The 22,004-nt window shown below is 42.0% G+C and overlaps 1 protein-coding gene and 1 long non-coding RNA gene across 6 annotated transcripts in view; both read right to left on the minus strand.

Annotated features, from left to right (window-relative positions):
- Positions 1–20,397, minus strand: part of FAT1 (FAT atypical cadherin 1) — a 113,076-nt gene extending 92,679 nt beyond the window's left edge. For 2 of the 5 annotated variants that reach the window (XM_075751991.1, XM_075751990.1), the window contains exon 1: positions 8,303–11,591. In XM_075751991.1, the coding sequence (XP_075608106.1) occupies positions 8,303–11,570 (3,268 nt within the window). In that variant the 5' untranslated portion in view covers positions 11,571–11,591. Of the gene's footprint in view, positions 1–8,302; positions 11,592–17,989; positions 18,115–18,369; positions 18,673–19,947 lie in introns of those variants that run through there. The other 3 variants (XM_075751987.1, XM_075751986.1, XM_075751988.1) reach the window with 3 other exon arrangements.
- The window catches only part of LOC142601751 (uncharacterized), a 1,264,755-nt gene that overhangs the window by 388,978 nt on the left and 853,773 nt on the right, over positions 1–22,004 (minus strand). The window lies entirely within an intron of this gene.

A 22,004-nucleotide genomic window follows, 5' to 3' on the forward strand; every position in this document is an offset into this window, starting at 1 on the left:
TTCTAAGCAAATGTTTTTTAAACTCAAATTATTACTCAATTTAGGCACAGTTAATTTTTTTTTTTAACATAACTAATTTTTTCTTGCACAATGGCCTGAATTTGGCTTAATGCCACTGAAGAAAAATGCTGTAAAAACAGAATGAAACCATACAGATCTTCCTCTCTTGTCAACTTCATTCTTATTCTCAACATCATACTGAACACACAAACCCACAGGGTACCATTAACTAGAAAGCAGAAAATAAGATAATACTCCATTTTAAAAAACAGTCTACACAACAAGTTTTTTCATATCTGTAATCAACAACCATAAATATGCCTCCTCAATTTAAGTGTCCCACACAGATACAATTCTATCCCCCATCTTGCAGACTAAGTTCGGATTTCAGCTCTGCTCTGTGTACTGCATGCTTGACTATCACTTAAGCCCTGGCAGGGAAGAGAAGTCATCAAAACATGGAATAAATGCTTTAAAAAACAGGTTATTGTGTTTGGGTGGGCATGATACTCTAAGTGGCTTAATTATTTATTGTCACAACAAAAACCTTCTTCTGGTGGGCTCTGGAAAAACTTGATAAGGACTCTTCTGCAAAGGATTCATAAGAGTGCTGGTGGGAGAGTTAAAATGGGTAGATCTTGGTTTCTAGTCACATCAGTTCAAGTTGTTCTCATGCTGCTCATCTTTCTCAATTCAATACCAAAGGGAAGGAATGCCCAGGCGTGGTACAAAATAAATATGCCACTAGAAAAAAAATCAGCATTAAAATATCTTTCCAGAGCAGTTAACTACCAAGTTCATCTTCACTTGCCGCCCTCCCCCCTCCTTTTTTTTAAAAAAAAAAATACTGTATTATTTTTACTAAACTCTCCTCACAGAGAAAGATAAGGGAATAATTCTTTCTGCATCTCTGACCTAAACTTCCTGTTTCCAGAATAAGAACAGCTGTATTTTTTATTATTATTTAGCAAAGATAACTAATGTTTCTTGAACAGATATGCTCCCAGCACTTCCCAAAAAAACCCAGATGTCAGTGTGGCAACTGACCGGCCAACTCCAGAATCCAAGAATAATCTGCATAAGTCCTTTGATTAAGAAAAAAACCTCCTCTCTGCTGACTAGAATTTCATTCAGATCTCCAGTGTACATATTAGAATCATGTTTTAACTCTCTCAACTGCTAACTGAAGTGCTGATGCAGCCCCTCATTTATAAGATTAACCTTCCAAATTAACATTCACAAGCTTAAGAACTCTAACTTGGAGTTTATAGAACCTAGTAATCATTGTACGAGGGTTTTTGGGGCTGGTTATTTGTAGTTTTTTGTTTGGTTGCTTTTGTTTGGTTTTTGTTGTGTGGGGTTTTTTGTTGCCTTTTTTTTTCTTTTAAACAAACCACATGAGAATAACCTTAGAATTCTTACTCCAGCACGTTTATACTGCAGCCACTGAAGAAAGTTTGCTGCTCTATCTATATGGGCAAATCATTAACTTCAGTACAATGTAACATGGCAGCACAGAATTCAGCGTAGGGTGAAAAAAAAAATTGTCTGAAAAGCTAATTAGACAATTGGGAGATCAGCCTGTGCTCTGAGCTTCACTCATGTCTGCACCCAAACCAGCCAGTGTGAAAATTTTCCTGTGCAAAAAGCTGCAACCATTTAGTGTTCCACAGAAACAGAGCATCTCCCAATCCAGCTCTCTCTTCAAAAGTAGTTGAAAGAACTACTGCACTTTGCAAGGAGGAGGAGAGGGTCTTCTTCCCATTTACTCCTCATTTTTAAATGGTCAAAATAGTCACATAAGGAATTTTAATGCCAAAACCTATGTGTCAATGAGACTGGATCTGTGGACAGAAGATAAGCAGGAAATGTCATTGTCACAACTTCTGTAAACAAACTCTGACTAAATCTTACAGCAACTCCTCCTCATAGTCTATCATATCAAACCCACCAGGAATATTCTTTCCTGACTATTAACATCACCTAATCGATTACAATTATTAAATTAATGTTTAACATTTTTCTTACACAAAGATTTGCTCAACATTTTTTTCCTGTTAACAGTTTCCAGTGACTTATAACCTATCTGACAAATCTGCAAGGTCTTGGAATAAACACAGCACACAGTTACCACACGGTAACTTTGACAGTTAATACGTTTGGAATACGTATAGTAGAGAAATGGAAATTATTAGAAATATTTTGTTTTGTTTTTTTTAAATTGAGGGAAACTAAGTTCTTGTATATTCTGGTATTTATATTCTTGACTTATACAGAAGGGGTAGCAAACTAAAGTATATGGAAGATACAACTTCAGCATGAAGCATTCACTGAAAGAGTGTGAAGAAAGTCCCATATTTGTAAGGCTGCTTAACTACAATTAACAAAACCAAATCATACTAGTCTCAGTTTTGATTAAAAATGCCTCCCCTACCTTCAAGTGGTTTATCGCTGTATCAGTACAAGAAACAGAAAGCATTTCTAGGCATTTGAACTTGATTCTCTACATTGCTAAACTGCCTTTGGTGCCTGTGCCAGCTACCACTCTTCCAAAGAGCACTGGGGCACAGTCAGGAGTTGGAATGCAGCAGATAGCACTCCCAAGAGCCACCCTGCCTAAAGGTATGAGAGTTGTTCGGGTAGATGCAGGCCAGTTGGCTTCTCTTCCAAACAATGCTGCTGGTTTAATAGCTATCCAATAGGTACTTAAGTGTTCTGCTTTATTGATGATCATAGTATTTAATCTTTGTTAACTCAACAGAGTGGTGAAACAATTTGAGAAGCTCAAAAGTCAAAGATCACCAAAGAAGCAAAACCTGAAGCTACTCCTTATGTGTAACTGTTAATCATATCCTGCATTTTAACTAATGCGATTACGAGAACACTACAAATAAATGTTAACATGCTTATTATGTATTACCAATGCTCCGTACCTTCTAAGAGTATAATTCAGTACTTTGCTTTACATAGTTAAAATCCTATTCATTCTCTTTAATGAATTACTGTCTTCCCAGCTGGAAATGTTTCTGGTAATATTAAAAATAAGTGTCTCATAGTCATTAAGCTTTATTGATGGTATTTTATGCACACAGAGATAGCGCAATAAAATTAATTTTCTTCCACATGCCCCTGTTAACTTTTTTTTTACTTGGTCCTTTAACATTCTTTACCAAAACAAATCATCTTTCCTTATCACCATAGCAAGGTTACACTTGAAAATTACATGGTTCCAAGGGAAGACTACACAAGACAAATAAATCTGCTAAAGGTTACAAACCACACCTGACTCAAAAACTCCTCAAATATAAAATAACGAGAGACTGGAAAAGTATTAGAAGAAAGTATCACATGTCTAACCCGCTCTTATTCTTCCTTACACTACTGAAGATAGCGTATCAGGCTAGACAGACCTTTGTTCTAATAAAGCACAGTCATACTTGGGTCTTTTTAAGTCAGCAAATTGTTCAATCATCTTAAACTTTGTTGATATTGTTAGAACAGAATTACTGTTATTCTCTAACACTCATGGCCTAATAACTTAACCTCATTACTTGTGTTTAATCCAGTAATACAGTTATTTGTTACCAGGAATCTTTCAGTAACCTGAGTTTATCATGCATGGACTTCAGACTGCCACATCACCCTCAACACCATTTTGGAACTAGGTTATATGCTGGGAAACATCTTCGGTTGCAGAAGATTAGAAAACATCTGCTGGTAGCCTTGCAAGTTGAACTAGCTGGGAAGTTTCTGATAATAATGTGTAAAATTCAGCATGGTTTATTAAAATAGTTCAAACAAACTGTCATCAGGGGAAACCTATACTGCACAGGGCCTACATATAACACCCTGCATCTAGGTGGTACAAGGGTTACAATTCCAACTGCTCTAGTACACAACAGCTTAGACACAACTGGACATGCAGAATTCATGACTCTTGAAACTTCCTTCATTTCTGAACATCAGCTGCCAGGATGGGCTCCCATCTTCTATACACACTGCAATGAGACCTTTCTTTGGCTAAATAACCCAGGGCATCTACACTCCCAAAGTCTGCTGGCTCCCTCAGCTATCAAAATTTTGAGCACTAGAAAGAAAACCAAAAGATGACAACCCTGAAACAAGACAAAACCCAGCTCTCACTAATAAGCTAGAAGCCCTGATATCTGAGGGAAAAGAGCAGTCTGCTTGACAAAAAAATTCTTTGGAGAAGGCCAGATATTGAGCAAAACTTGTAACAGTTTTAATTTTTACAGCTAGAAATCAGTGTGGAAACTAGCTCACCATGTGCTGGTGCTCCCATGACAGCGTTACATCCAGCACAGTGGGCAACACGGAATGGCCTTGTTCACCTACACAACTGGAAGTAGTACTGGGAGTTCTTTCTAATACCATTTTTGCATACTAGAACTTCCATCTTTCATTTCACCTTTTGAGGAGGGTAAACACTTAATGGAAATGCTCTATCCTTATATTTGACAACCAAAAAGCAATCAAGAAGACATTCTCCTTTTCCCTGCTTGCCTGCTGGGATGAGGACTGGGGCAAGGAAGGAACAAGTTTCAATACAGCGTTGGTTCCACATAGCTTCTGCTTTAGGTTCTCCTCTAGCACTTGCTTCTATCATTTCTTAGAGCTTTTCCAAATGGCAGTAGCAGCATGGCATTGACATGATTTATCTCACTTTTATTGCTCGGTGCTAATGGGATTTAGATGTTGTGTGTGGGTTTTCTGTGGCACGCTGGGATCTGCATCAACACAATCCGTTCTATTATTAATACATCCCAATCTGCTCAACTCCTTATCAAATTCTTTGGGAAAATATTTTACAGCTGCTTTAGCAGGCAATTTATATAGCCAGCTGATCATCTCAATTTGCAGACTTTAGTCTAGCACTCACATAACAAGCTACCTTAAATTCCAACTTCTCCTGAATACATATACCTAAAGCATAAACAAATTGCTTTGTGGTATAAATTCACTGCCCAGAAATCTTGCTTTAACATTTTTTCCCCCTCATACCATTATAATACACCCAGAGTCTCCCTTTATTATGTAATTTTAATTTTATCTCTGTTCAATAACAGTCACAATGCAATACTTCTGAATTGATCTCTTATCTCCTTCCCTTACCCACTTGGCTTCCAGTTAACAATTTATGAGCATGAAGCTGAACCTCAAAATAATCTCATTAGTACCATTTATTTTCTTTAGTCATACTTTTGATCTCTATAACTTCCTGGGGAAATGAGTTTCATGACTATTATATTTCACGTGAGAAATACTTCCTTTTACCTTGGTTACCTGTTAAGTGTGTGCCCTATTTCTTGCATTGCAAAAAACAGGCAGTAATATGAGGAAGGTAGTACAGAAACTACTGCTATTTTATATATGATATTTATATTATCTTGCTCTCCTCCTTTCCCGACCATTATTGCTTTTTCAGGCTAAAGAATACTTACATGAAAGCTACAATATGACTGACTACCAAATTCACCCCAATGTACTTTTTCCTATGTCTTCTTGAAAAGTATGGAGTAATTAGGCAACAAAGTAATCAAAGCAACTCCCGAGTTTGGGAGTACGGGTGCATTAGGGCTCCCTGTTAAGAGATTTACTTCTAACAGTTTGGACAGGACTTGCAGAAAACAAAACCTGTGAAAACCAGCTGACCCAAACCAAAGGTAAATCTTAGAAAAAAGTACTCAAGAATTAGCAGCAAAGATATATTAAATTCTCTGGTGAAAACTCCAGAATTACAGGTACAAATATCAAACACTAATACAATTTCCCACCTTTTGAAATGTACAGTTAAAAAAAACCCCAAACATTAACATGGAAAAGATAACCTGAAAGCCAGCAAAAATACCATGCATGGAACTAGGTATTTGATGCTTCTATCATCCTCATTAATCATCGTGTCTTTCTGCAAATGTGATTACTGTCCTTGATTCCTAAGAAGCGAGGCATAAAAGGATTCCTCTTAGCCACCAAATACTTAAGTGTTGACTACAATTAACTTCCTAAATCCAGTTTATCTGTCTTTGAACTGAACGTGTAGTATGATGCTTTTGAAGCCAGCAGGAAGAGACATGTAGCTCAAGGGTAAAGTCAGAAGAGCCCTTTAGCAAGCTGAAAAAGTTACCGAGTTGCTTGTCACATCTCCTCTTTCACAAATTCTTTAACATGCTTTCTTGGCTAATTATCAGTCTGCTCCCTGTATCAAGGCCAGTCCATTTTGGAAAACATGACAAATATTCAGACACTGCAGTATAAAGAGTGCCTTCTGTAACAATTCTGACTGCTTCTTAGCGCAAAAAAAAAAAAAAAAAAAAGTATTGAGACAAAATTTAAGCTACATCATCAAGCTTGTACATATTCCATGTTCTTTCCTCCGTTCCTTTAGATCAACATCTGATGGAAAAAAAAACTCCACACCTACCAAACACAAATACATTCCTCCTCACATCAGTGGGCTAAGTGGAATTTGTTCATTAAGATTAAAAACTAGCAACCCCTCTTCACCACCACCCCCTCCCCACAATCCCAAGCCCCTCTGCTTTCATCCCTGAAGAACTGTAAGCACTAAATACCAGATATGAATACAGACAATGCCTCTCCCCCACCTTGAAAATACAGAGCCACTGTCCTGGACAAGATTATTAAGTAGAAGCTGGTTTTGCCCCAAGGTCTGCCAACTTTGTAAACCTGGCAGATAAAAAGGAACACACTTAAACTCACACCAATTTTTCAGTAAAGCAAACTAGCCTTGTGCCAAAAGAGTAAAGAGGCAATGCAGACAACTAATTATGCCCCAGTAGTGGTGTCACAAAAATACACTTACCTGTCCACATACACATACATAGGTACACATATGTACATATTGGTGTCAAAAATATTTCTTCACTCTTTCATTCTCTATCACTTGCACAATAAGTTAGCAAACTCAGACTCATTCTGTAGGACAACTAGATACATTTCTAAGCTACTATAACACACAATAAACTTGAATGTACTTACGTCAAAAAAAAAAAAAAAAGACATAATGATACACAAATGAATAGTCTACACACATGCCAAAAACCTAGAAGTGAAACTATTAAGTCTTGGAAAGTACTCAATTCTCCTTTTTTACAAAATCTGTACTCAAATCTCCTTTTTTACACAATCTTAACTATGTGCTTTGTTAAAAGCAAAGCTGAGAGAAGCAGTGCTACATTTCAAGCTCTGGAGTTGGTTCTTTAGCCACAAACTACATAATTTAATAACTGATTTTTCTATAGAAGAAAACATACTGGCAGTAACAGCTTGTTCACCTAAACCTTGTAGAGTAAAGCGACTTTGTGAGTCCATATTACCCACATTCACAATTGTGGGAAGCATACAGAACATGCAGAATGGCTACTGGATGAGTCGGATATGATCGCCATGTTTTTATTCTCAGTTACAAGTTCTTTTCTTTAAGAAATCAATCACATATGTCATAATTTACCCATAGCCAAATTTTGCAAAAGATTCCTCCTCAATTTATTTTAAGGCACTTAAATGGCAGCATAATATGTTCTATCCTTATCAGAGACATAAATGAATGGGTAGCTACACAGATGTCCAAAGTGTTAGAAGTCAGCACTAGAATTTTATCAAAACCGTAATTATGTTTCTTCTGAACACATGACACTGGAGTAATTCTCACAGTTATTAATATGTCAACAGTTCAGTCTCATTTATATGAGTTCTTTTAAAGGCTGCATCTGTCCTTTCTTTGACAGAAGCCTTCCCATGAAGAAAGGTACTGCTTACTAACTTACATATGAGCACTTATAACAACTCCGAAAGATAACTATCAAAACCAGCATGTATGGCAATATCACACCCATGTATACCTCCAGTAAATGAAGCAAGAAAGATGTCACTTAAGATTAAAAAGCATGAAAATCCCTGCAGAAAGCAGTTTGCTGCCTTAGCTTCACAGTCCCACTATCCACAAGACAACAGTGTTCACGTGAGGCAGACCTTCATTTTACATCAATACTATTCTTATTTTTGCCAGGTGGCATAAATTTTAAGATCTAAGAATGGCTTTAGGTAGGCTGGAGAGAAATGAGGACAACAGAGGAAAATTACTTATCAAATGTATACACAGAATTTCACTGAAGCATTAGACAGAACTATACATGTTATTGGCAACATCTTTTTGTCCTAACAAGAACATCTATGCCAACTGTGACAATGCTGCTTCTCTTATCTCTTTGATGGCATATGATTTTATTTATAATATAAAAATAACAGAAAGTCACCTTACCTTTTTCTTCATCTATTCGAAAAACTCCTATACCAGATCCATCTCTGATAGAATATCTAATCTCCCCATCTCGTCCTGCGTCTTCATCATAAGCAGATACTGTCATTACTGAGGAACCAACAGGGGCATCTTCTTTTATAAAGCCTTTATCTGCAAACACAGAGAACCGTGGAGGGTGCAAGTTTTCATTCACATCAACTATCTCAACCTCAACGTAACAGGTAGAGGACAATGAAATGGGTTTTCCTTTGTCCTTGGCCCGCACAGTCAAGTTATAAAGTTGTTTCTTTTCATAATCCAGTCTTTGTACAATACGTATTGCTCCACTTAGTTTGTCAACATCAAAGGTGCCCTCTCCGCTGTCCAGAAGACTGTATCGTACTTGACTTGACTGGCCTAAATCAGGATCATAGGCTTCTAGCCATGTAATAATAGTTCCCTCTGGAAGATCTTCTCGAATTTTCACATGATAATTTGAAGGAATAAACTTTGGAGGATTGTCATTAACATCTTCTACAGACACTTTCAAAATAACTGTTGAAAATAATTGAGGTTCTTCAGTAGGTTGGTCCCTAGCCTCTATTTTCAAGAAATAGACATGCTGTTCTTCACGATCCAGAACCCCTACAACTTTCACAACTCCTGTCACAGCATTAATAGTAAACTTGTCTGTATCTGTTAGAAGAGAGTATTTCACTTCTCCATTTGCCCCCAAATCTTTATCAGTAGCTTCAATCTGAATTATTTCACTATTTGGCTCTTTGTTTTCACTCACTTCAACAAAATAGCTGTCTTGCAGGAACTCCGGTGGGTTGTCATTAGCATCCAAAATTTTTATATCTAAAAGATGCCAGGCAGACTTCTGTGGTACTCCAAGATCGTAGACAGTAATATTTAGAGTATATTTATCCTTTACTTCTCGGTCAAGGGGAGATAAAATTTTCAGCACTCCTCTTTCCATATCAACAATGAAACTACTATCTTCATTACCTCCAGAAATAACATACACTAGCTTTCCATTGAAGCCAGTATCAAGATCAGTAGCATCCATAAGTATTATGCTGGAGCCCACAGGTTGGTCTTCTCTTATCTCAATGCTACTGGGGAGGGTACTTCTAAATTGAGGTGCATGCAGATTCACAGAGTGAGTGTCAAAGAAAACATCCTCAACTTCTCCACGGCTGTGCAATTTATTTGCTTGTAAGAGTTTCTCTGCGAGCATTTTGGCTACACCAGTTTCTTCACATTGCAAGTTGACTGGTTTGCGACTAGTAGCTACAGTTATGTTGATATACAACGGTTTTGCAAAGTTTTCTCCATCTGTAGCTGTAATTTTCAAACTGTGAAAAGACATTTTAGCACCCAGGCCATCTAATAGTGACTGTTTGAGTGAAAGTACTCCAGAATTTGGATTTAGGCTAAATAAATCTAGTTCATTTCCAGATTCAATCTGGTACCTCACTAACTGGAGTTCATCAGCATCAATAGCAGATACAGTTGTTATTTGTTCTCCAACACCAAGATCCCTGGGGATGGTTCCCTCACAATTTATTTTCTCAAACAGAGGTATATTGTCATTCAGGTTATTTAAAATAATAGTAACAGGAACTTCAACTTCTCGACGATACGGTATACCCCAATCAGAAGCTCGAATCCTTAAATTGTAAACCCTTGGCATCAATTCATAATCCAAGTCTTCTGAGGTACTAATAACCCCACTGAAATGGTTAATCACAAATGGCAAAGGATTTAGGTTTGCAATGCTATAGGTCACATAACCATTCTCCCCTTCATCAGGGTCTTTTGCACTTACTCTCATGACACTCGTACCTATTGGCACATTCTCATCGAAGGAAACTTTATAGGATGTCTGAGTAAATTCAGGAGGATTGCTGTTCATGCCTAGTACCTTAATTAATACTTTTGCAGAAGCTCTTCTGTCACTTGTCACAACTTCAAGTTCAAAATGGGATGCATATCGTGCTTTTATGGGTTCTAAAGTGGTAATAAGACCAGTGTGCGTGTTTAAATTGAATTTTACTTTGCCAGGTGTATTTTTAAATACATATTTTAAATGTGGGTAACTAGGCAGAGCTTTCACCATTATCACAGGTGTGTTTGGAGGGGCAAATTCACTTATTTCAGCTCTATATATCTCTTTTTCAAATCTGACAGGACCAGACTTAAATTGTGGTGATGTCACATGAACAACTTTTACAGAAGAAAACTGTGGGGGATTTCCTTTATCTTTAGCTTGAAGGGTAAGGTTGTATCCAAAAGGGTGGCTCTCCCAGTCGATGTGACCAATGGCTTTTATTCTGTATTCTTTACCTCCTGGAACAGACCTCACTGTTTTGAACTGTTGAAGCGGATCACCCGCAACAATATTTAATGATGCTATTTCCCCATTTGAACCCTGATCATTGTCTTCTACAGTTACAATTGCGTAAGTTGGATCTTTGTCTGATTCTGATGGAGTCAATGTTACAGCTGTAATAACAGGGGCATATTCATTTGCTTGCTCTACATGAACAGTTAGTTTTGCCATACTGCTTATGCCACTGCTACCATACAGCTTCAGCCCACGGTCCACTGCAAGAATTTCCATCTCATAACGCTTAGTGTCCGAGTAGTCAAGTCTACCAGTTAGAACTACCACTCCACTAGTTGGATGTATAGCAAACACATCTGTTCTTTCTTTAAAGCTATAGTAGAACTCTCCATTTGTTCCTATATCTGCATCTGTTGCACTGACTCTTGCGATGCTGGTCCTTATTGCTGTGTTTTCAGGCAAAGAAACACTGTAAGATGTCGGAGAAAACAAAGGCCGCAAGTCATTTGTATCCAGTACCTGTATCCTGACCTTCGTGCGTGTTTCAGAATTTGTATTTTTTTCAACTGCTTTAACAGTCAGCATATAATGGTCTTTTACCTCTCTGTTAAGGATAGCTGTGTTTCCTCCCTTGGTCCGTATTCTCAAAAAGCAAAAGTTTCCAAGAACATATTCTTCAGCTTTGAACAAGTTCTCATTGTCACCAGAAATAATTTTGTATCTTAGGTCCCATAATGGATTTGTAATGTAAATGCCCATTTTCACTGGATGCCCAACATAAGTCTTGGCTGCAGAATTCTCATACACAGTGGCATTATACTGTGCTTGTGTAAATTGCATTGGTGGAGCATGATGTGGCCTTTGATTTCCTTCACAGTTTCCAAAGTGCTGCACCAGCAGCATCAGCAGCAACAGCATAGTCAAGTATCTTCCCATGGCAGCAATTACAAAGAAACCCTGAAACAGGAGAGAGATGTGTTAAGACTTATGACTGTTCAACTATTATTCAAACAACATTGATGTTTAGTTTAGAATTCATGCTTGGAAAAAAAAAAACAACAACACAACAAACCCAAAAAACCCTTTAAGTTACACATCCAGTTTATATCCTTTTTTGCAGGAAGTTTCAACATCGTTTACAGTAACAGAAAAGCAGATAAAGTAAAACTCCTAAAAATGTCAAGAATGCACAAGCCCAAAAAGTCTAAGATTTACTACCATGACACAAGGACAACACAGTTAGCTTCAGATGAGTCAATTCCATGAAGCAACATGTTAGAAGAAATACACCCACACTGTCTGCTGTAAGTGAGAAAAGTAGATCTGAACTAATATGGAGTAGTGAACATTCAGTCCAGTCTTCTACTTCATATGTGACATTGTCTTCTGATAGAAAATTCTTCTCCCTCATTTCACTTAGACTGTAAAATGGCCAATGACATGGAAGTAAACTGCAAGAATTGGCTTGAAATTACCATTTCTTCTTCAAAGCATCCTATGAGCACCTGTTCCAAGAATTATAAAAAAATATAAACAGATAATAATTCTGTCTGTATTGTATTCTCTCCAGCTCTAAGTACCCTTATAGGAGTAGTGGATAGCAGTGCATATCATAAAATCATTTTAATCAAGCAACACTAACTTGTAAAACCAATAAAGAATGAGACATATTCCTTTATTCCCCTCTCAGAACAGATCTAAAACAAATTAGTATCAAGAGCTATGAGAACAGGAATCCATCAAAATAATTGCAGGAACTATTAGGACATGTTTCTCAAACACACTCCAGAGATGACAGGGAAAGAGCCTGCAACAGCAAGACGGACACAGGTGAGACATCCTCACTGGCTTTCCCTTTTGAAAAAGTCAGCGTATCATTTCCAATGCCTAAATCCCAGCAAGACTGCAGTAGGAAGAAAGGTAGGAACCTCAGGAACAAGACCTTTGGGACTACCTTCTTCATCTGGGTTTATAGCAAGTCTTTAATCCCCAAAATTCACAGGATAACAAATCAAAGCTTCAGCATGCTTCCTCAACAAGCCCAAGCTTGCAACAAAATTTTTTGGGGAAAACTTCTTTCCAGCAAACAGAAAGCAATCTAGCTTTGATTTGATTAAGTAGTACACATTCTTTTCTTTCACCTTCCCTATTTATCCCAAATATTTTTCCCCTTACCTCTCCTTTAGCATTTTCTTCCCTAGCCTATCTGTTATACAACTCATACTAATTCCTAATGATACCAATTTCTACCTATACGCTTCTTTCATTCTTCTTGACCTTTTTTCCCCACATTTTAGCCCTAGTTTGTCCTCACCCTATCTTTGGTGGTCAGTCTCTCCTCAGTGCCTATCCCCACAGTAGTTCTGTTCATCTCAGCTCAAAAGGTATCACATTATGTTGTCTCCTTCCTCCACTCACATTTTCTCTTACAGTTATTTCTCTCTCCCCTAATTCCTACCTGCTCAGGTAGAGATACAAGAAAGATTACATCAACTGAAATTCCATGGACTGCCTCTGCCAACTAGAAAGCATTAGAGCAAATTAATCTGCTTGTGTCAACAGTTCGCTACAAAATCTCAGAAGAATCTAATTCAGTCACAGCCATTAGTAAGTGAATAATTTTGATAAGAGAAGAATTTAACATTCAGATCCACACAAACTATAGGAAATATTGGAGAGCAGTAATGAAAACTTAGCTAGTATCCTTTTGGCAAGAAAAAAAAAGCACATCTGTATCCTGTAAGTTACATGATTAAAGCTATAACCATAGCAAACAATAAAAAGTGAATGAGCAAACAATAAAAAGTGTATGAGTTTTTAAAAGTAGGTCACTAGCTGGAACCACTACTTACAAGGTCTTAACACTAGAGGAAAGATTGGAAGGGCAAATGAGTGTGAGGCTGGAACAGCCACCATTTCAATGGGTTAACAATATTATTCCTCCCCTATCTACTCTCATTACCAGGCCATGATTTGTCCTGGGAATAAACAGACACTTGGGTCTCCAGAGCTTCATCCCCCTAACATACTGCCAAGTTAAACAAACATTTTCATAAAATAAACAAATAAACCAAACACACAAAATCTCAAAAAACAACTAAAACCCTACAATAAATAACTGATATCAATACTTCTAAAACTCCAAGCAATTTAAGATGCCATTAGACTGTCCTAAAAGACATGTTAAGAAATTATTACATCGTTTTTAAGTAATCAACAGAAACAAGTTTTTTTACTCCATCCTGCTGGAATTTTGGAAGCTGTCTATTATCAAAAGCTACTTAATAATCAGATCTTTTGCTGATCTGATCAGATCTTTCCCTCTTTTCTCCCTCAGTTACACTACTGTTTTGTTTTTTTTTTTTTTAAATTTATGTTGAAATCCAAAACCCAGCTCCACCTCTGATGCTATGGCATCCCATAACTCATTGCCTATACTAATGTTTGGCAACAAGCTGTCTAAAGTGGTGTATTTATTATGTAAAGCATTGTACCCGTCCATCTTTTATCATTTGCTCCTCACATCTCAGGCACGTTAGACACAATGTGCACCACGCTATAATGCATTAGATTGCATTAAGATATCCAAATTCCTCATTAAAATTCAAAGTTGAACACATGTGTAGGTTTTACTATTACTGTAAATATTTTTCCGTGCCATAATACCTTAAGCACTTTTTTGTTGCTTTTCCATAATAAATTCAAGTGGCGTCCGCTCAGAACTGGCAACAGGCAGCCTATTACACATGATGACGCAACTACCAGTAAGAGAATCCATTCCTCAGCAGCAACTTCTAAGGTTTGCTAAGTCACAATCGAGAGTTTAAGAGTATCTCTCAACTGAACAGTTAACCATGCTAGATAAAAACAAGTTAGTTGCTTCTGTAACATGACACTTTTTCCATCTTGGCATAATTTACAGAGCTACTGTAAAACTAAAAAATGGTGATCCAGGATTATCCAAAAATCAACATAATAATCTTGATAAATTTCTAAAGTATTAAACAATGCCAGTTGTAAAGATAGTTAACTACTAAAGGAAAGTATGAAAGTGTTAAGATAAAGTGATAACGTGTCAGATATAAACTCAGATAGCTCATTACAGTGAGCCAGAATGACTGAATTTCAGAAACATTTTAGCCAAAGGCTACACTATGAACTTCCAAATTTTTTATTATCTTTGGAATATGACCAGTTTAGGATTTTCTGCATCCATTTTCAACACATAAGGCAACTGTTTGCTTAACAAAGCATCATAGTCTTAAGTTTATAAGAAGTACACACTGTATTTATTCTGAAAAGCTACTTTCAAACAAACTTTGATTTCCTATTTGAAAGTTATTTTTTGGATAATTTTTGTTTATATGCATATCCAGATCATTTTTATTTACATGTATATTCCATGTTGGGATACATAAGATAGTTCATATTTCAAAGTTAGTATTTTTGAAGTATTAGTATTTTTTCCCCCATATACAAATTATGTTAACAGTGCTTAATTTTGTAAGTAGTAAAACTATCTTCACATTAAAGGTATAACAAAAGGCAAAATTTTGGGGCTAACAGCCTGAAATTTATCACTTACAAATGAAGGCGATTTAGATAAGACAGTAGTCATATAAAAGACTATTTCTCTTAGCAGTACGTTTACAGTATCTAGACTTCAAAGTTTATAGTCTGAGATTTGAAATTTTTAAGCAAAAAAAAAAATACAGAATTTAGTAAATGGCAAATCTCAATGCCAAGCAAGCCAACAAAACACAAACAAACAACAACAAAACAATCTTATCTTCTACATAATGTGTCATTGGGAACATACATTGAGAGATTTACTTCCCCAGCAATCAAAGTCACAGGTACAAAAACGACCTAAACCAGGTCACACAGCCCAAGTCGCGATGCGTCTTAGTCCCATTGCTATCCCTTTTCTACACACAAGATCTGCCAGCTAAGTCTACAAGGGACCTCCTGTAAGACCAAGCTGCATTGTTTACATTAGCAGAACGAGATTGTGAGCATGGCCTGCTACACTGCTCTAGGGGAACATCAGAGAGCATTTCGAGGATTCAAAGAGATTCTTTACTGCTGTTTCTACAATGCTTGTCCACTGAAATCTTTCTTTCATTAACTTTTAACAAATGCAGTGGGGCTTTCCCCCCACATGTGCACCAGCTTCCTCGATCTGTAATGTTATTAACACTAAAATGTCTCTATAAGTCAAAACATCACCTATTTAAAGGTCTGTTTTGATCAGCATATGCAACTAACACCATTTGACACAAAATGCCCTGTGAAAAGTTATTACTGCAGTAACTATACTGTCATGAGAGGGTTCCTATTGTAGGAGCCTATGAGAGATTGTGCGGCTTTGTGGTCTGTATTAACATCTACTCTTTCAATTGTTTAAAAGTAATTATTTATGTAGTCTGATTGGAGGTGAAAAAAAATCATGTTTAGCTGTTTCAACGTGCTTAAGTTTCAGTGCTTAAGTTTTCATGCTTAACTTAACAGTGTCTTTTGCTTTTCTGGCAGGGAGGGAGGGTATTCAGCTGGTTTGGTATCCAGAAAATTAAACACACAATGAAAAAGTATGGTAACATTACTTCAGTGAAGCTGGTAAGTTATTGAGAAAATGTACATTGTCACAGAGATTAACATAACAGTTTAAACTTGTGACTAAACTCCAGTAAGTTTTATGCCTGTATCCTCCACATTATGAGTTAATCTCATGAGATACTCTGATTTATGCTTTCCAGATCTTTGCTGTTAAAAGGAAAATGTAGCAACTGTATTCAAACAGCACACATAGACTCTGAATCTGGAGTGAAACAAAGTTTCACACAAAGAATTTTGCCTGTTTTACCTGTATAACAGTTATTTGCTAGGGTGTCTAATTCTGAACTCACCAGTTGTGCAAGGAAAAGCAGACCTCTGATCTCTGTGAATTAAAGAGTTTGATCGAAATTTAACATGGCACCTTAGAGTTTGTGATGACAAAAATAGTTTTACTCAGCTTTAACTCTGTTTTAAGCTTAAAAAAAAATTAAACTGTGTAAATCTTCGGAGGTATAAAGGCATTTTACGTTTGCTTACTTGCACTGATAACTTAGCCATATAAAGTTCTTTTGCATGCTAAGTTATAAAACCCAGGAGATTATCCTACTACAGGGACGACTACTAAAGCTCGCCTTCCAGTCTCCTAAACGTGAAATTACAGGATTTCACCGAGAACAAAAGAAAAACTTCAAAATGAAATAGTTTTCAGCGTTAAAGAAAGGTATTTTATTCACTAAATAGCTGAATATTTCCACATGGCTAGACAGGTGGATAGGAAATACATATCTATGACACAGCATTCTTTTCTTTTGCAGAAAGACAGCAGAAGTAGTGAAAGAGTACAGGTAATATTTCCCATGCAACTGCCTAGGAAGAACTTGCACGCAAGTAGTTTAAGCCGCAGGAAAACCTGCTGTAGGAAGGCAGCATTTTTTAAATTTATTAATGCGTTTCCAAAAAAAGTTTACAACGGGGGGATATTACCAGCGGTAAGACACACCGTCACTTAACTGACACCAAGAAATTAAAAAGCGCACCTTTCAAACAAAGCTAAAGCTTTATTTTGTTTCAATTGCCGTAAAGAGCAAGGGAAAAAAAAAAAAAAAAAAAAAAAAGAAAAAGCAGCACTAGCCGGCTGACGCGTTCAGCCGGGATCTCCGAGAGAGCCGCTGCTACACGCCGCGCTGCGGACGCTGCCCGGTATCTTTCGGAGGAATGCGGCGAGGAACGCACGGAGGGACGCGGTGCTGAAGTGCAGACAAAGGAAGAAAGTCACCCCAAGGCACGCACTTACTCGCCGCGATTCGCCCCTGCCGGCTTACCGGGGAATTAAGTTTGCAACGGCCCGTCAGACGCATCCGAAGACACCTTGCCTCCAGGGGAAAGGATCACCGCCGCCCCTTTTCCTCGACGCAACTTAGGAGTAACCTGCCGGCTAAGCCCCTGACGGCTCTCAGGGGACCGCGGCTCCAGCCCCGCCGGCCGCCGCCAGCCGCAGGGAGGGGGGCAGCGGGGCGCCAGGGCCCGCGACGACCGGCGGCCACCCCGGCCCGGCGCCGCGGGCGGGGGGGGCGGGGGGGTGAGGGGGCCGGCGCCGCTCCGCGGCCACTTCCCGCGGGCCCCCACAGCACGAGGCGGCCGCTCGCCCAGCGCCTCCGGGCGGCCTCGCCACGCTCCCGGCCTCTCCTCAGCGCCGCAACTTTCCGAGGGGCGCCCGCTCTGCCCGGCCGCCCCCTCCCCGCGCCGCCAAAACTTCTCCCAACTCGCCCGGCTCTCGCCGCGCCGCACTTCCACCTCACCTCTCCGTGGCTCAGTGCCGGCGGGGGGGGGGCGCGGGCCGAGGCCAGCCCCACATGCTGCCCGCCGCGCCGCACCGCTCCCCCTTTCTTCCCCGGCCTCCCGCGCGCCTCGCCGGTGCCCCTCCGCCCCCTCTGGGCCGTCGCGCCCCCCCCGCCAACGTATTCCTCCGCGGCGCTGGACGGCCGCCCCTCCGGAACTCGTTTCTGCAGCGCTCCGCGGGCGCGGGAGCGTCCCCCGCACCCCCGGCCCGCCTCCCCGCCCAGCGCCGGGGAAAGACGGAACGCGGAGAGGCGGAAGGCGAACCACAGCACAAGCTGGCCCTCCCGGTGGTACGGCGCTTACGGGGACACAGCGGGACCTGTGTGGAGGGACCCCTCACCTCCACCGCGCTCATCCCGCTCCACTCCGGCCGGGGCGGCAGGGACGGGGACGCCGGTCCGGGGAAGCACGCGGCTTCGCGGGGGGCGAAGTCCTCCCTCGGAGAGGCTACTCAGAAACTTCAGAAAGCTGCTGCTGGGGAGTATCTTAGATCCCCTGCCGGGGATGGCTGGGGAGACAGTCCACACCCCACGGGAACAGGCGGTCCTCGCTGGCGGGGCTCTGCCATCCGAGGAGCAGCGGGTACCCGGGACAAGCCCCGCGGTCTCCACTCGTACCGGTGGCAGCCAGTCCCGCCCTGCGGCGACCGCAGCGCCTCGGCGGCCGCTCCCTCTTCCCCGTGCGGCGAGTAGGAGGGGGCGCGGGCGACCGGGCTGCCGCTCCCGGGCTTGGCCTCACGCCTCCCAGCCTCGGGCCCTGAGCTGAGCTGGGCTGGGCTGAGCTGGACTGGGCGAGCCGCCGCTGAACGGCCGTGCGGAGGGAGGGCTCCCAGCAGAGGCCAAAACTGACTGACGGGTGCCGCGGCTCCCCGCCACCGTTTTAAGGAGTAGCGCCGTGCCCCGGCGCCGGGAAAAGCAGCGGCGGGGGAAAGCGTGTGCGGGGTCGGGGAGCGCGGAGGCGAACCCCCGGCCCCGGGAAGGGGGTACGAGCTACCTCAGGCGGGGGAGCGCCCTGCAGGAATCATGATGAAGGGATGTCTGTCAGCCAGCCCCACGTTAAAGATTAATACTGCGAAATAGTCCTCGGAGGATTCCCCGCTCATTAATAAGTGATCACGCTTAATAACGATCAAACGCTTGCCTGGGGAATCCCGACCCGGCGGGTTCACGACGAAGCCTGGCTGCGGGCGGGAGAAGCCGGCGGGGACGCATTTACCGCGTATTAGCCCCGCCACGTCTTTTATTAGCCACATAAATAAATAAAGCCGGCTGCGCAGGGGGCCCTGCCGTAACCAGCGCCTCGCGCGCTGGGGGCTGCAGATCAGAGGAAACGGAGCCCTTCAGGAAGCGCCGGCTTCCCGGTTCACCAGCCCCGCAGCCGGGAGGCTCCGCCGCGCAGCGCCCGCTCCCCCCCTCCTGGGGCCGCCCCGGCAGCCCCCCCCCCCCCCCCCCGGCCCGGGTACCGGCGGCGGGGACGCAGTTCCGCGGCGGCCGGCCAGGGGGCGCCGCGCCACAGCGCACGGGCGGCCGGGCACGGAGCCGGCAGCCAGCCCGGCCGGGCTCGGCCGAGCGGAGCAGAGCTGAGCCGGTAGCCCGAGGCGCCGAGCCCGGCTCCGGCTCTGGCTGAGGGGAGGCTGGGTCGGGAAGCGTGCGTGCCGTTCTCTCCGTGAAGGTGGCGGTGTAGCGGGGGGTGCCCTCAGCCCTAGGTGCGCATAGCTTTGGATGAAGTCGTTGTGCATATAGATACAGATACTGATATATACAGAAACATACATATACCACACAGTTATAAACTACGGGTTGAAGCGAAAACCTGAGTATTTTCAATAACGCAGCAAACTAGAGCACCGAAACTCTCATTGGGAATCATCTCTCTAAGCACCCTGCTGATTAATAAACTCATTAAACAAAGAACTCACCAGACCAGCTGGACTCGGCGCTTTTCTCCCAAAGTCCGCTCCAGCTCAGTTCATCTCCGCACGCTTCCTCCCCCCTTTTCTTTTTTGTCCTTTTGAGCAGAAGCGAGCGATGCCCCGGTGCCCACACACCTCTAGAGCGTGAACTCCGCCGCGGCCCCGGCGCTCAGCGCGGCCCCGGCGCGCAGCAAGCGCGGCGCCCGTCCCCATCCCCACGGCGCGGCATGTCGGCTCCGACCCATCCGCTGCTTTAAACTTGAACGAGGGTGGGAAGGAAAAAACAGACGGGGAGGGGAGGGAGGGGAAAAAATAAAAAAAGAAAAAGAAAAAAAGAAAAAGAAAAAAAAGAAAAAAGACGAAATGGAGGGACAGATCCAACTTTTTAAGACATGTCCAGGCAAAGAACGAGCAGAGTTGAGGAGTTGCAGCAGCGGAGTGAGAGTGGGGAGCTGCGTCGGATCGCTGATTCCCTCCCTCCCTCTTTCCCCCGCCTCCCTCCCTCCTTCCCTCCCTCCCTCTCTCTCCGTCTTCTCTCGCACTCCGTCCGTCCCCCTCGGACCCTGCTCCCGGCAGCACCACCCCCCCCCCCCCCCCCCACCGCTGCAGGGAGCGCGGCGGTAGCAGCGCGCACCGCTCCGCGCCCCACGGCTCCGCGCGGGGCCGCTGCCGCGCACCTGGGCCGCGGCCGCCCGCCCGCAGGTGAGGCGAGACGAGGCGCCCCGCAACCCCCCGCCGCCCCCAAACCCCTTCCGCGGCGACTCGCCGCCGCCGCCGCCGCCGGGTAGGGGCCCTGTGGCTCCGCCGCCGCAGCACCGCACGACTGCGGGCGCCCCGCGGCAGCGCCGCACGGCTCCTCCTCGGCGGGGCTCAGCCGCCAAAATAACCGGGTGACTCCAAGTGGGCTGAGCACGGCGATCTCCCACTCTCCCCCAGCCACGCTAAGACTAGAATAGTTCTCCTCTCCTCTCCTCTTCCTTTTTCCTTTTTTCCTTTTTTCCTTTTTTTCTTTTTCTTTTTCCTTTTTTCTTCTCTTTTTCTTCTTTTTCTTTTTCTTTTTTCTTTTTCTTTTTCTTTTTCTTTTTCTTTTTCTTTTTCTTTTTCTTTTTTCTTTTGCTTTTTCTTTTTTATTTTCCTTTTTCTTCTTTCTCTTCTCCTTTTGCTTCTTTCTTCCTTCCTCCCCTTTTTATTTTCTTCAGGGGAGCTGTATTTTTCAAGGCACAGCAAAGGGTTTCTTCCCCCCAACAAAAAAAAAAAAAAGCAAAATGCCAGCTCCTTCTCAAAAATAATAAATCATAAGCAAGGCATATTTATACTGTGGTTTTCCTCATTCGAAGTAAGCCCCAACCAATTACTGCTCCTTGACAAAGTCCAGGAGAGGTGACACTGCTAAGTGGCAGGGATCAGCTGAAAGCAGAGGCCTGAGTAGGTCCGGAATGGTGGGATTTATAAAATTTTGGGAAAAATTACAGAAACTGCTTTAAAAGTTATTTACCTGAAAGAGATAGTGTAACACAAAAATTGTAAAGCACTCCGAGATTCTCGGGATATTCTTTTATGACACTATTTATCCCTAAGAACCTTAAAGTTGTGGCCTTCCTCCAAAAGTCAAATTGACTTCTAAAGACATTGGATCATTATTTCCTATAAGAAACACCACTAAAATCTATCAGCCAAGTGACCATGCAGCACATTCTGTGTTAGGAAGAGCAGATACAAACTGCAGTATATAAATAGTAAGTACATTTCCAAATAGCGCATACAAGCCAATTCAGCCCGGGAATGATCACTTTGAATGAACCTGTCTGGAAAGTTTAATGTCAAAAATCTCTGGCCTTGTAGATTTCCACAACAGACACAGCTGATTGATTTACTTAGCATCTCAGAGTTACTTTTTGAAGACTCTAAATGGAATTATACTAAGTCCTTATCCAAGTGCCACTGGGCCAAATGATCTTTCCTTCTGTGAAAACTACTTCAAAGTGATCTTCATAAAGTAAACTGCATTGAAAACAGCATTCCGGAAAAGAGCTAAAAGGGGAACACTTTAAAGGCATTATAGT

This window comes from Balearica regulorum, chromosome 4, assembly GCF_011004875.1.
Source record: "Balearica regulorum gibbericeps isolate bBalReg1 chromosome 4, bBalReg1.pri, whole genome shotgun sequence".
In the NCBI taxonomy this organism is placed as follows: domain Eukaryota; kingdom Metazoa; phylum Chordata; class Aves; order Gruiformes; family Gruidae; genus Balearica; species Balearica regulorum.